General features: G+C 62.5%; 2 protein-coding genes across 2 annotated transcripts; both read right to left on the reverse strand.

Moving 5' to 3' along the window:
• Positions 1-456: 456 nt before the first annotated feature.
• On the reverse strand, positions 457-2599 carry LOC137147911 (interleukin-36 receptor antagonist protein-like). The gene is made up of 4 exons (XM_067540326.1): positions 2533-2599; positions 1899-2051; positions 1095-1219; positions 457-683 (listed from the first exon to the last, which is right to left on the reverse strand). Exons 1-4 carry the CDS (start codon positions 2588-2590, stop codon positions 474-476), a joined length of 546 nt encoding a protein of 181 aa, XP_067396427.1. The 5' UTR covers positions 2591-2599; the 3' UTR covers positions 457-473.
• A 4409-nt stretch (positions 2600-7008) lies between these two features.
• Positions 7009-10845, reverse strand: LOC137147910 (interleukin-36 receptor antagonist protein-like). The gene is made up of 5 exons (XM_067540324.1): positions 10595-10845; positions 9807-9867; positions 8876-8964; positions 8269-8393; positions 7009-8023 (listed from the first exon to the last, which is right to left on the reverse strand). Exons 1-5 carry the CDS (start codon positions 10824-10826, stop codon positions 7814-7816), a joined length of 717 nt encoding a protein of 238 aa, XP_067396425.1. The 5' UTR covers positions 10827-10845; the 3' UTR covers positions 7009-7813.
• Between the last annotated feature and the right edge of the window lie 3296 nt (positions 10846-14141).

Genomic DNA, 14141 nt, shown 5'->3' on the forward strand with positions numbered 1-14141 from the left:
CAGCGGGACGGGGCGGGGGAATAGGGGGTCCTGTGAGAGCTGAGAAGTGGCTGAGTTGGTGGGCTGCATTACAAATCAGCTGCTTGGTTCTCCCACGGGCAATAACTTAGCTGGGAAAGACGCCGGGGCCGGGAGACAGCAACTCAGCCCCGTTGCATGTATTCCAGCTGCAGACTCTGCCCCAGGGAGCTGCCAGCCCGGGAAACCGAGGCTGGGTCTGCATTTAAAACTTAAGTCACCCCAGCTACGTTGGGCAGAGGTCTGAAACCCCCCCTCAGCGTCCTAGCTGTGCCAACCCAATCCTCGGTACGCTGCTTGCTGCCAGCCTCAGGGAAGCTTTGGAAAGTCGAGCCCCACTCACCGGAGGGTGGCTTTAACCCCCCCCCATGGCTAGATGCCGAGAGGGCAGGCCGGGCCCACCCAGTGCCCGCAGGCTGCCTTGGCTCGGCCCCTGGCATGCCCGCCCCGGGGGGCTATTTGCGCTGGAAGTAGAAGTTGGTGATGGCGGCTTCCCCCGGCTTGGCGGTGAGGCCGATGGGCTCGTTGGCCTGGGGCGAGGTGCAGAGGAACCAGCCGGGGTAGGCGGCCGCCTCGAAGCAGTGGGTGCTGCCGTTGTAGGTCTTGAAGAAGGTGAAGCGCTTGGCTTCCTCATCCTTGAGGAAGAGGTCCATGAGCTGCATGTCCTGGAGGGGCGGGAGGGGGTTAGAACTGGCGATGCCGCGGGACAGCTCGGCGTGGGGCTGGGGGGCCGAGCTGGGCCCTGGGGGGGGGCTGTCTTTATGGACTAGGGCAGGGGATTGGGGCCTGCTGGGTGTCACCCGGCGGAGGCTGGGCCCCCCCCAGAGCTGTGGGTTCAGGCTCTCGGCAGACACAGGCAGCGGCCCCGCTCCGGTCCCATTCTGCACAGCCAGAAAGGCTGGAGACGAAAATTTTCTGCCAGGAATGCTGCGAGAGCGGGACACGCCCGTGACTCGGGGGCAAGGAGGGGCTCCGGGTGCCGGCCGGCAGGGCCTACAGGTCTGAGCAGGGCGTGGAGAACCCAGCTGCGGAGGCTCAGGGAGGGGCCGGCAGGGGGGCCCAGGCAGGACACTCACCTCCAGCTGCAGCTTGGGCTGCTCGGCTGTCCCGCACGACAGACCCTGACTCCCGCCTTTGATGCCCAGGATCAGGGGACATCTTTTGCGCTCGAGCACCCGGTTGGGGACCACGCTGACCTTCTCTGCGGGGGGGAGGGGGGGAAAATGCGATCAGAGCACAGCCAGAGCCCCCTGCTCCCGGTCCCCCTCCTGACCACCAGCGATGGGGTGCCCTGTGTCCTTCTGGGGGTGCTTCCGTTTCCCCAGGGGGGAAACCAATGTAAAATGGTCCATTTTGGGCCAGTCTGGCCCGGATCGAGAGAGGTCGGGGCGAATCGCGGCGTCCGCCGGAGCTGCTGCGGGGAGCTGTAGTTCGGGTGCCCCGTGGCCCCGTTGGCCTCTATGGGCCAGGCTCCCCGGCTGGACTACATCTCCCAAGATACACCATGGCAGAGCTGTGACAAGGCATCCTGGGTGCTGTAGTCCAGCTGGGGCGCTCGGCCCAGGGAGGAGAGAGACGACCGAGGCACCGGAAACTACAGCCCCCAATCCGTCCCAGCGAAGCGACCCGGAAACTCCCGTGGGGAGCAGGGGGAGGGCCTGGCTCTGCCGGCGTCTCAGCCCCATAGCGGCGGGCGGCGCTGCCTGAGAACTCCCAGGTGCATCGTCCGGGGGGCAGAGCCTCACCTGGCATCCCGCAGCGGCTGGGAGACAAAAGATGCCCGGAGCCGGCCGCCCAGGGGGCACCGGGGAGGGGGAGTCACCCCCTGTAGGCGCGGCTCGAGGGGGAAACCCCAGCCGGGGACCCGGGGGGCCACCAACCTTCCTGGCTGGCGTTGTCGCTCTGCAGGTTGGCGGCCACCAGGCTGTTGTGGCGCAGGTAGAAGGCCTTGTGGTTGGTGTCGCGGATCTGGTAGTGGTACGGCTGCTTGCCCGGCATCGACGTAATAACGGCAGACTCTTCCCTGCCGCCTGCTGGGAAAGAAGCAAACGAGTCCATGGCCAAAGGTTCTGCTGGAGCCGCTGCTAACGCGGGACACCCCCTTCCTGCACCCACGGGCGAGGTCCCCATCCCCGCACCCCTGCCACTGGGTTCCCCCTCCCTGCCACTGCGCCACTAGGACCCCCCTGCCCACCTCCCCATGCTGGGACCCCAGCCTCCCACCAACGCCAGGGCCCCCCTCATGGTCCCCGCCCAGCGGGGAGGCTGTGGGGGTCATTCCTGAGCATTTCTGACCCCCCCCCCCCCGGGCCGGGGTCAACGGGCAGAGCTCCGTGCCGGTCCAGGAGCTGCGCTGGGAGCTGGGCCCCGATCTCGGTCGGCGTCTCGGCCTGGAGGGACCCCAGCCTGCCCACCCCCAGATGGCACTGGGCCGTGATGGGCACGGCAGGTGCGTTACTGCCACAGGGTTCCCCCCCATCCAGTGCAGCTGCCCCGTCCCCCGCCGGGCGCTACCTTCGTCCAAAAACTCCTTGAAGAGCTGCTCCATCTCGGGGTCCACGACTGACTCCATCGTCAGCACGACCCCCGATCCCAGCCCGGACCCCAGGCTGGCGGCTGCACTCTCTGGCTGCAGAGAAGAGACGGGGGTCAGTTAAGGGGCCCCTTGGCCCAGGGCTCAGCTGCTGCTGGGTCTCAGGCGCCCCCCCATGCACAGAATGGGGGTCTCAGAGCCAGATCCCGCTGTGGGGGGCCGGCGGCAGCCGGGAAGCCGACGGGTCGACCCTGCCCCACGGCGTCACCTCCCCACCTTTGACTCATGGGCCTGGCATGGACTCAGCTGTGCCCCTGGCAGGGCTGGCCATGGGGGCAGACGTGGGCCGTAGCACCCGGGGGCACCTGGCTGATTCAGGCACCTGGCTTGTGCAGCTGGGGGGTGGCATCTTCGCTGGCGTCCAGTAGCAGAGAGTTCCCCAGGACACCTGGAAGGCTGCATAGTCACTGCCGGCACCATCGCGCTCTGAGCCCCAGCTGGGGGGCGGGCAGAGCTCCTTGTGGGGAGATGTTGGCATGGCGGATCCATCGAGGGGAGAGACCCAACCCGTACCCCACACTCGCAGCCTCCAGCTGGCTCCCCATCTCCTGCGGCTTTGCCCCCAACCAAGGGAGATGGTGACCAGAGACGGGCACCGGTCAGGGAGCCTTCGCCCCGCGCTGCCGACCTCTCACGAGGCCCTGGGATCCCCCTCATCCAGCCCCTCACTCCTGACCCCTGGTATCCCAGCCCCAGGCTCCCCACGCAGCAGTGGAGAAACACTGATTGATCCCAGCCCACCACAGCTGATCGCCAGCCGGGCGCGGCGGTGGGGCCCGCCGGCACCATCCCTTGTTGGCTTTAGCCCAGGTCAGGAGGCTCCGGAGCCGAGCCAGATGGGGCAGGACCCATCTTACGTCACTTGTGAGACAGGCTCTCCCGGGGCGCGTGGGCGGAGGGCGCAGACACGACTCATGAACTGTGCCTGTAGCCGCCCGCCCACGCCCCCGGGCCCGGCGAGGCAGGGATCCTGCATGCGGCCAGCCTGCGGCGTACAGCTCGGCCCCTGCTCCCCTGTGCGATGGGGGGCTGGGACTCACCCGGGGGGTTTCCTCCAACCCACGTGCATCTCAGGGGCTCTGGATATGTCTGGGCCCGGGGAAGAGAGAGGCCGGCACCTGGCATCACTCAGGAATGTGCCGGATTCCTGCCTATCACGGACGCCTTCAGCTAGGGCTTCGAGCCAGGAAACATCAGTTTGTCTCTCACCAGGGAGCCAGGATTCAGACTGGGCCAGCGGGGAGCATCCTTCCCCAGCACCGCCCATGGCACCCAGATCTGCCCATGGTCCCAAGACGGCTCTACAAGCTGCAGCAGTGACATTAGTCCCCGACGGCGACATGCCTGCGGCCATCACTAGGCTTCAGAGTGAACGCCCCCCCGAGCGGGATGGTGGCAGCTCACACTCCCCCCAGGCGCTTTTTCAGCCCATGGGGGCCTGATCCAGAGCCCGCGGGAGGCAGTGGACCTCTGTTGCTTTATGGCGGCTGAGGATCCAACCCGAGGGGAGACCTGGCGGTGGTGGTGAAAGAGTTTGCACCGGTATCTTCTCAGCCACGATGGCTGCGTCAGGCTCTCTCCACCCTGCCACTGATCAATCCTGTCCCAGGACCGGTGCCCACCTGGGGGGTCTAGATTCCTGCCCCTCTCTGTCCCCCGCTGGAATAAGCCAAGCCCCGTCCCAGACAGAAGAGGAACCGGAGAATACACCGGGTGCCGAGGCAGCGAGCCGAAAGCCCGGCTGGGGAGAGCGGTACCTGCAGTCCACAAGTTCCTGCGAGCTCTGGCACGACCGGCGCACTGCACCCGCCCCGCAGCTCCCGCGGCTACTTATGGGGCCCTGCCGCGCAGGGAATCCTGGTTACACCTGGAATAATGGGGGCAGGGAGAGGACGGCGCTGATGTAACATGCAAATCCCACTGACACGGCACATTCCAGGAAGGGGCAACACCCAGGGAAAGCGTGAACCGAGTGACAGGTGCTGGGTCAGCGTGAAGAACCCCGCCCGAGATCGGGGCTCCCCCGGATGCCGCCCAGACCCCGCCCACGATCGAGGCCCCATCCCTGGAATGCACGGTGCTGGGAATTCCCACATGGAGCCCGGGGTGGGGGCGGGCGAGGGTCCCCGCTTGTGCGGCTGGCTCTGGGGAGGTGCGGCGTGCTCCTGTCGGAGGAGGAAGCTGCGGAAGCCGGGGGATGTTGAAATCTTGCTGCTGCCACATCAGTAGGTGGAACAAAGGGAAACGTCATGAGTCCGATGCTCCAAGACGACATTGAAGGAGACCCAAAGTTTCTATGTTTTCCCCCATCTTTCATCCTTACTGGCTGTGGTGTAAGTCTAGGGGCCTGGCTGTGTCAAGCTGCCTGTGGTTCAGTGTGGTTGTTAATCACCAGCTAATTGCGAGCCTGACTAGTCTCTTGTTTCTGTGCTTTCTCTGGTCCCAGGGCGGATCCTGCTTCACTTTAGGATGGTTTATCTGCACTGCAGGGTCGTTGATAGGTATTCCTCGGCCTTCAGGGTCAGGATGGGGCAGTTGGTGTCTTTACTCCCCTCCTGGTGTCAGAGCAGTTTTGGTTGGTGTCTCTTTATGCCCTGCGTGTACATCCCTCGCTCACTCACACACACAGAATTCATCAAGCTAGTCTTAGGTTCAATGGGCCGCGTTTCGGGAAAGCTCACGTCAAGAAACTAACGATGTGGAGTCCTTTTATGCCGCACTAAACAGCGCTGTACCGTTATCGGGACAGGAAAGGAAACATTTCTCTCTACCGCTTATACAAGAGAACAAGGAATCTACATTGGATTCGTTGGCACAGCTCCTGGGAAGGGTTCACACGGGGGCCCGGGCCGTGGTGGGAAAAGACAGCTGATTTTCCCCCATGCCATGGCGTTTCATTCACACCCCCAGGGCGCAAGCGCTGCTTTTTCCAACGCAAGGAAAAACGTCTGGGTTTCGGTTTCCCCACGGCTGGGGGAAGGAGAGCGGGAGTTGCTGGGGAGTGCCGGAGGAGCTGGCAAGGACAGACGTGTGTTTCCCGTGGGCAGGCCCTGCCCAGCGCCATGTACCCAGGAGCTGGTCTGAGGCAGCTGCTTGTGGGGGGCGCTGCCCACGGCTCACAGGGGGTGTTTGCTGAGAGACCCGCCCCTGTGTTCCTCGCATGCCCAGAGCTCCCACTGACGCCCGGGGCGGGTTGGCAGGAGCTCTGGATCCTGGCCTCACCTGCTTCCTGCCCACGCACTCCCTCTCTTTCCCCAGTCACCTGCCTGCAATGCGGCCCGGCTGGTTTTATCAGCAGCAGCCGGCGTCTGTGCCAGTCTGCGGCCTGGGCAGTGCCCGCCCTGCAGCAGGCCCCTTCCTGGACTCCATCCCTGAAGGGCGCTGACGTCACAGCCGTGCCTGCCCGCCGCCCCCCACACCTGCAGGAAAACACCCCAGAAGGAGGCGCACTGGGCCCCCCACGCTCTGGGGTTTTTTAACCCTGATATCACCTTGCCGGCTCTTCTCCGCCCCGGCTCCAATTGAGAAGCACCCGTCCTCGACTGGAGACACCCACGCTGGGCACAGGACTCCAGCCGTGCCCGTCCTGCCCACCACGGGGCCAATCCCAGTTACTCCCGCACAGTGAGTCAGCGCCGCGCCTAGTGGGCCATTCTGGAACCACCTGGCCCTGGCACCTGGTTCCCCCCAACCTCGTCCGGCCCGGGGGCTCCGATCTCAGCTGCTGCTTTGTCTCCTCTCCTGGATGGACACGGGTCCCTGGAGCGGCTCAGCCCCGGGGCCTGGGACGCTGGATGTTCTCCCTCGGGATTCTTGGTGGAACCTCGCTAAGCCTCAGTGTCATCATGTGGCAGTGAGTTCCGCAGGCTGAAGGTGCGTTGTATAAAACCCTTCCTGTGGTTTCGATACCCAGCCAGTCCCATTCCCTGGGGCAGCTCCTCTGTCTCCCTGCCCATGCACACTAGCACCTGTACAGCTGGCATGGCAGAGGGCACAGGACGCTTCTCCCCACAGAGGGATCATCTCCCACGCGGACCCAGCGGGCGATAAGAGGTGGAACTGTGCTGGTGGGAGCTGTGGCTGGCGCAGCCCCCTTGACTCCAAAGGAGCAGCGGCCAGTGACACCAGAGACCTGCAGCACTATCCTCATGGGACTGCTGGGGAAACTGAGGCACGGCGGGGGGAAGCGACGCGGCCAAGTCACCCAGCAAGTGGGTGGCTGAGCCGGGGATGGATCCAGCTTAGGATCCTCTGTTCCCTGGACTGGAGGATGTGGGGAACAGGCTGTGGGAAGAGGGAGCGTGGAGCTGGCTTTGTGACACCGGAACGGCGCAGTGCGGGGTGTGGAATGGGGGATTCGGCCCAGAAGGAGGCGGCTGCATCTCAACACGACAACGTTGCTCAGCTACTTTCGAAGTTTATTCAAAGACAGGCTGGGGCGGGGGGGTGAGAGGGGAGAGGTCTCTATTCACACAGCGAGGGGGCGCGCCTGGAGCCCCTGGCCCAGCTGGAACCGTGCAGCCCAGAACCCCCGGCAGACACCGAGCCTGGGCGGAACGGCTCTGCCGGGCACAACGGGCGCGGAGCGCTGCGGCTGGACTTTCCACGGAGCCCCCCGGCAGCGAGACACCCACACGCGATTGGGTTGAACCCTTCCCTCGAGCCTGTCCGGCCCCCACCACTGGAGCACGTGGGCAGCTCCCTGGCTCATGGGTTTACCCTCCCATGTCCTGCGGGGTGAGGCAGCGCTGTCATCCCCAAGATACAGATGGGGAAACTGAGGCACAGAGCAGCTCAGTGACTTGCCCAAGGTCACCCAGGAGTCGGGCAGAGCAGGGACTTGAAGCCAGGTTTTCCGAGTCCCAAACCAGTGTCCGACCACGGGGCCGTCCTGCCTCTCGCCGCCCACAGGCCCCTTTGGAAAAGCCCGAGAGTGGGGCGGAGGGTTCACAGCCAACCTAGGCGCCGCGGCTCTGGAGATGGGTCCCCACCATCACTGCCCCCTTGCCCTCCTGCTGGGACCCAGGAATCCGCCCCCCGGGCCTTGGCTGGCTGCAGCTGAGTCGTGCGTCCCAAGGCTGGCTGCAGCCCGTCTCCACCCAGCTGATCTCCTCCCACGCTGCCAGGGAGCCAGGGGCCGGGAGGGACCCCGAGTGGCTGGGGCCGGCGGGCACCCTCTCCCCCCACCCGCGCCGGTGGGGATTAGCACAGCTGGAAATAGAAGTCGACGATGTGGGCGGCGTCCGGGCCCCGGGCGAGGCCGAGGGGCTCGTTGGACTGGGCCGAGGTGCAGAGCAACCAGCCCGGGTTGGTGGCCGACTCGAAGCGCCACATGCCCTCCTTGTAGGAGCGGAAGAAGGTGAAGCGGGCGGCTTCCTCGCCGCCCCGGGACAGCTCCGTGATGTTCACGTCCTGCGTGGGAGGAGAGAGGCCGGTTAGGGATGGAGAATCCCACGAGCCGGGGGCCGATCCAGGGCTCGTGGCTGGTTTATCCGGAGCGGGGAGTAGTGATGGGCAGGGAGGTCGCCCAACGGAGCAGGGGGTGGGTGAGGACCCGCCACCAGCCTGTGCTGGAACCAGGGGGGCAGAGCCCTGGCGGGGAGATCGGTGGAGATCTGAGCGGGGCGGGCGTTCCCGGCCTGGCTAACCCCACTCACCTCCAGCTGCAGCGCGGGCTGGCCGCCCGTCCCACACGCCAGGCTGCGGCGCCCGTCCTGGATGCCCAGGATGATGGGGAACTTCTCCCGCTCGAAGGAGCGGTTGGGGACCCAGGAAATCTTCTCTGCAAGGAGAAAACGGGGAGTGAATCCTAGGACAGCTCTGCCCGCCAAGCACCGGGGCAGGGCCTGGGGCGAGCTGCACCCACAGAGGGTGCCCTAGGGGGCGTGGCTCAATGCCACCCTGGCAGAGCACCCCAGGAGTCCAGCTGGCAAAGGGGCCGGGGGACTAAAACCAGCCTGGCTCTCTTTAGCGCTTTAACAGGGGAAGGAGCCGACGGGCAAGACGGACCCGCAGGTGCCAGGTCGCCCAGAAGGAGCCGCAGTGGAATCAGCTGCCCTCTGCCTCGGCGGGGTCCAGGAGCCCGGGAGCCGGCCTTCCGGCACAGAGCGCAGCCCGGAGCTCCAGCCGTGTCCGCAGGGAGGGAGGAGAAGGACTGCAAACGGTGCCAAGACGCCCAGGACAGGATCGGGCCAGTTGGCTCCCAACCCCTCGCCCGCATGGGCAGTAACTCGAGGCGGGGGCAGCCGCATGGGCGCAACTCACCTTCCAGCGCAGAATTGGGACCTTGCAAGTAGCCGGCGACCAGCTGATTGTTCCTCAGGTAGAGAGACTTCTGGGCGACATCCCAAATGCTGCGAAGTCAGCCAGGTGTGACCGAAACGGCCGCAGACTAGATCCACCCCCGGCGCCAGACCCCGCCGCCCCTCAATCCCCCCAGCACAGCTCCCACCAACCCCCCCGGCACCGGTTCCCCACTGATTTCAACTAAACCGACGCAGCCTCTCTCCGTGCAGCCCTCACAGTGCCCCCGGGCCCAGCAGTGCCACAAGACACGTGAAGCTGCTGGGTGGGCCCGGCCAGGGGCGATGAAGTGCCCCAGGGATCCAGCCCTCTTTGGTGTGTGGGTCCCTCCCGCTCCCGGATTCTGCCTGGAGTTTGACTGTGACCGCAGAGGAGATGATGGGATTTAGGTGCACGATCCCACTGCAAATCCCAACCCGCCCTGTCTTTGGGCTGGAGTCTGCCCTCGCGGTCGCCAGCACCTGCCTTGCCTTTCCCCTCTCCTCCTCTGTGTGCCGTGGGGCCGCTCCTGCCCGGCTGGGGTGGCTGAGATCATTTCTGAACAGCACAGGGCGGTAAACAACCAACTTTCCCGGCACGAATTTTCAGAGGCATTTAACATGGGGGCTGGATTTCACAGCACTCCTAGGATCTCCAGTCACGGGCCACCATGCGTTACTCAGATTGTAGACCTCTGGGGCAGGGACCGTCTTTTTGATCTGTGTCTGTGCAGCCCCTAGCACAACGCGGCCCTGTCCCCTGACTGAGGATGCAGATGATAAATAGCAACGCAGGGAGACAACTGTCTTGTGAAAATCTTCGCAATCCGCTGATTTGAAGCTTGGCCACTGAGCCAAACTCCCCAGCCCTTCGCTGCAGAAACGGCCCCTGATGGGTCACACAAATCACTTACCGGTACTTGTAGACGTTCGTCTGGGCCGCTGGCTTGTCACAAATCTTGAAGGCACCGGCCTCTGAACAGAAAACGCAGAGAAAAAGCACCATCAGGGAACCGAGGGGACCCGCCTGACAACCCATCCTGCAGCAGCTGACCCTGCTCGGTACATCTGCCCTGCCATTCCCAGCCCAGGTTTCTTTATAGAGGCCAGCACATGCCGGTAATGTACATCACCGCTTTCGAGCGGAATTCATTCTGTGGCATCAAAATTTCCAATCGCGTAAGTTTCAACCTGCGCTCATTGCAGCCGGTGTTGCAACCAGCCGGGCTGCAACTTCCGCACTGTGGTGACCCTGTGCTTCCTGTTTGTCGCCTCATCGGGAATGAAAGCGGCTGTCAGAGATATGCATCGAAAAGAAGAGCCAAGGGGGGGCTGATTTAGAAATCGAGCGCTGATAAATGAGCGGGGATCCCACCTTCCTTAGAACTAAATCGTCACATTGCTAGAAACTCAAAATGACCCTGGTCCGCTCGCTTGCCGCCCGCTGACATCTCTGTCTATCAGCTCATTGTCTCGCTTTAAAACCCGCTCCTCACGCTGCAAACCTCTGCCCTGTCTCGGAGAGGCGTCTCAGCTGATCCCAGCTGGGTGGCTTGCCTCACGTATCCCTCCAACTGCGCGCTCAGCAAAAGGGGAAAGGAAAAAAACCCCGCTGTGACGCATCCCTCGCCGCAAAGACCCAGCGGAGCAGTAGCAGAAGAGGAGAGAAACACGCCGCAGCCGGCTGATCGCAATACAGTACCCATGCCCGCCTGTGGCTCCGGGTCACACATTCTTCGCCTGCCTCTGCCTGATGCCTTGCCTTGCTTTGCCCGGCTATTTATGCTGTTTGGAGAGCGAGGGGAGGGTGTGGTCACACCTGGGAGGGCTGGCTCGGCAGAGAACCGGCATTGCACAAGGCTATGCCAGGCTGGAGGGAGGCGTGTGACTGTGACCCGGCCGGGTGGGGAGTTGCCGACTGAGGGACAGGCCATTGCCAGAAACTCCCAGACGGGCTAAACGAGGCTGGGAGAGTTGAGCGCCCTTCCCAGGGCACTGGGACTGCAATACAGTACACGTTACAGTGCGGTCGTCCCCCCCCCAGCCCTTATCGTGGGGTTTCCAAGCCCCATATTGAGCATGGGGAGAGGAGAGGGGACCAGCTGCCTGTCAGAGGCCTGCAGCCGCAGCTATAAGGGAGGGAGACCAGAGCAAGATGGGAATAGCAGAGGGGCATCGGCCCCAGCCAGGCTGTCTCTAAGAGACTGGCGGGGAGACAATGGATGCCCTGGAGTTTAAGGGCCGACTGATTCATTGTAGGTTACACTGATGGACTACAGGGAGACCAGTTAGGAGATAGCTGGGACGTCTAGAGAGATGGCTCCTAGCACGGCTGATGACGTGGTGCCAGAAGCGGGGTGGATTGCAACTGTCCCTGAAGAAAAGGGACCTCCCTCCCGCATAAAAAACCCACTTTATTTGTGCAGATAAGAGCACCATGGAGGCGAAGCGGCTGACTCAACGAGCACCATGTCGGACGCAGCAAGAACCACTCGAACAGGTGGCATCGCCCCCACGGCGGCCGAGCCAGTGGCGGGCGGGCCTGGCATCGCCTGCTGCTCCTGGGGTCCCGCTGCCATGCAGAATGCATCCATGGTGCGTCCGGGCACCACTCCCACTGGACGCTTCTCACGATGACGACAGACGACTCGGGAGTCATTCCTGGTAACTCCTCTCAATGGCCTCTGGTCCTCTGGCCTGGGAATTTCGGAGCCAGCTCGTCAACATTAAATCTCTCATTGAGATCCATGAGCACAGGATCGGGCCCTCCACGCCATGTCTCTTCTTCCTCTTTGCCTGAGCAGCCTTCTTCTCTAGCGGGCAGAAGACTGGTTTGGACAGCAGCTGCCCCCTCCTGCCCCCACATACATGAGCAAGGAGAGTCAGGGGCTGTGAATCAGACCTCGGCAGGGGCACAGCTGCGTCTGGGCCCAGAGGAAGGAAATGGAATGATTGAGGGCCATGATTCAAGGCAGGGTTGAAAGGAGCCAGTGGGGGAATGAATCAAAAGCTGCGGCGGTGGTGGGGGCATGAGCCAGTCCAAAACCCTGGCTTGATTTCAGACCGGAGCTTGTGCCTTGACTCATTAATAAATCACCCGAGATCTGAAAATGTACCGTGTTCCCAGGAAAGCAGCTGGGAAGTTCCTGGCCAAACCTCCACTCCCCAGCGGCGCAGATGCACAAGGAAATGGCCCATTTACGCAGCGCAGCGTCTGCTGCTCCTGTCCGAAGGGGAAGAGCTGGCCTGGAGCCAGAGGAACTGGGATTGCCACAATAGCGTCGGTCACTTCCTCTGAGAAGCATCTCCTCAGGCCCTGAACGGGGTTTGTCACTATGCCCCAGACAACAGAGGCCAGGGGAACGGAGCTCATTTCCAGGCAGAGAGGACGGAGGTTTTATTGTATTGCAATGCAGAGCGCCACCCACCACGCTTCACGACTGTCCCAGCTACAGCAGGGGCGGCAAGCAACTTCTCTGCCCCTCTGAACCCGCCATCTCTCAGCTTTGTTCTCGGGACACACCACCGTGTTGTGCTCACACGCTGAAGCCCCTGGCTTCCCAGCAGCTGGCTCCGCTGTTCCAGTGTGCTGGCTCCAGCACCAGACTGTCCTGGGCCTGGCTTGCACTACGTTAGGCTGACGCACGTCGACTTGTGCACGTGCCTACGCGCAAATCGGTCTGTGACCGCGCCACAGTAAAACCACCTCCGAGCCACCTCGCCAAATTGCACTTACTTGAGTCAGCATAGTGCAAGTGTAGACACTACGTGTGTCAACCTTAACAGTCCTCTGGTCCCACAATGCCCCAGTCGCTGTGATAGTGATCGCTCTGGTCGTTATTTTGGATTCTATTGCCCAGGGGTCCCAGAGCCTGTAAATCTGCCTCCCTCCCCATCTAAAACTCCTCGCGTGGTTTTGAAATGCCTTTTCCTGATTGCCCAGTTTGGCAAGCAAACCCAGCTTCCCTTGATTGTGTGCACCTGCCCATGCCAGGTCCATGCACACAGAGAGCTTGCTTCTGCCCGGAGCAGGAAAGAAGCCGTGGATCTCCTTGGATTTTGTGGAGAAGAGGCAATGCAAGCGCAGCTCCGGACCAGCCGGAGAAATATTGCCCTCAAGGTGCAGGCTGCTCCGGGGATGCTGCAGCAGTGCCGCGGGTAAGCAAATGAGCTTCATCAGAGCAAGGGAGCACAAGGAATCTGGTTTTGCAACAAACTACAGGCTGACCCCCCATGGACACATCAGAGGAGCCTGAGGGCAGAGACGCCGCCCGTGTGGCCCGGGATTCAACGATGTAGGCAGGCAGCTGGCGTATTTTCAGCAGTTTTGATCTGGTATCGCTTAATCTGTGGAAGTGGGAACATGGCCGCAGCTTTAGCCGGACACAGAAACTTTGGACATTAGGTATCCCAGCGTGTCGTGCGAATTGTTAGACCCGTGTAAAAAAAAAAAAAAAAAAAAGCCAGCAGGTTAAATTATTTTTCTGGCAACTGGCAAATCCATAAAAAAAAACTGGCCAGGTGTGACGAGGTAGGAATGTTCCTCATGGATACTGTGTGTGCCTCAGTTTCCCCTGTGTATTATTCCAGTATTGGGTTACGAGTGTGTCATCTTCGTACTGACCTCTAGAGGGCAGGTGTGGCTGCCATTTGCTTACCTGCGCACAGACAAGGGCTGGAGCCCATCCTATTGCAAAGGTGTGGGAGAGCAGGGGAGGGGTCAGGTGATCTCTTTCTCCGGGAGAACAGACAAAGGCAAGGGGAGGCGTGAGGGCTGGCTGGCTGGAAGAGTGAGTCAGTCGTCCCCTGCGGGGGTTTCGACACTTTCGAGGGAGCAGAGCCTGAGAACAGGGCTCTGGAACTTCCACAGATGGTCGTTGCCGTAACTTGCTGATTCATCTGCCAACGAAGTCTGTCTACATTGTGATCCGGAGCGCGAAAGAAACCCGTCTGATTTCCACGCCGGCTGGGAATCGCTTCTGACTGCAAGGCAGGGTGCATGGCCCCCTGGGACGTCCCATCCAGGGGGGCTCACGGAGGAACAGGGGTGCTGAATGCTCCAAGGCCAGACTCAGAATTGGCTGCGCTGGTGCGAAGGGCCCTGGGGGAGACCCACCCCACTAGAGTCCTGTCTGGCTGCACCCCCAGGGGTTCCAGGGCAGCATTCCTGTAGGACTCTGTCACACCAGGCCGGTCAAATACCCACCAGGAGGTAACCCTATGCCCATCCCATCTGCAAGGTGTTGTTT

This window comes from Emydura macquarii, unplaced genomic scaffold, assembly GCF_026122565.2.
Source record: "Emydura macquarii macquarii isolate MOO-44397 ecotype Brisbane River unplaced genomic scaffold, CSIRO-AGI_Emac_v2 contig_573, whole genome shotgun sequence".
In the NCBI taxonomy this organism is placed as follows: domain Eukaryota; kingdom Metazoa; phylum Chordata; order Testudines; family Chelidae; genus Emydura; species Emydura macquarii.

What these genes read in the sequence shown, in the direction of transcription:
- LOC137147910 (XM_067540324.1), bottom strand. Translation starts at nt 10,826, where the DNA reads ATGGCCTGTCCCTCAGTCGGCAACTCCCCACCCGGCCGGGTCACAGTC. An exon ending in TCCCAATTCTGCGCTGGAAG is followed by an intron (nt 8,394 to 8,875) that starts GTGAGTTGCGCC and finishes TTCTCCTTGCAG; the next exon opens with AGAAGATTTCCTGGGTCCCC. An exon ending in AGCCCGCGCTGCAGCTGGAG is followed by an intron (nt 8,024 to 8,268) that starts GTGAGTGGGGTT and finishes CCTCCCACGCAG; the next exon opens with GACGTGAACATCACGGAGCT.
- LOC137147911 (XM_067540326.1), bottom strand. Translation starts at nt 2,590, where the DNA reads ATGGAGTCAGTCGTGGACCCCGAGATGGAGCAGCTCTTCAAGGAGTTT. An exon ending in CGACAACGCCAGCCAGGAAG is followed by an intron (nt 1,220 to 1,898) that starts GTTGGTGGCCCC and finishes TCCCCCCCGCAG; the next exon opens with AGAAGGTCAGCGTGGTCCCC. An exon ending in AGCCCAAGCTGCAGCTGGAG is followed by an intron (nt 684 to 1,094) that starts GTGAGTGTCCTG and finishes CCGCCCCTCCAG; the next exon opens with GACATGCAGCTCATGGACCT.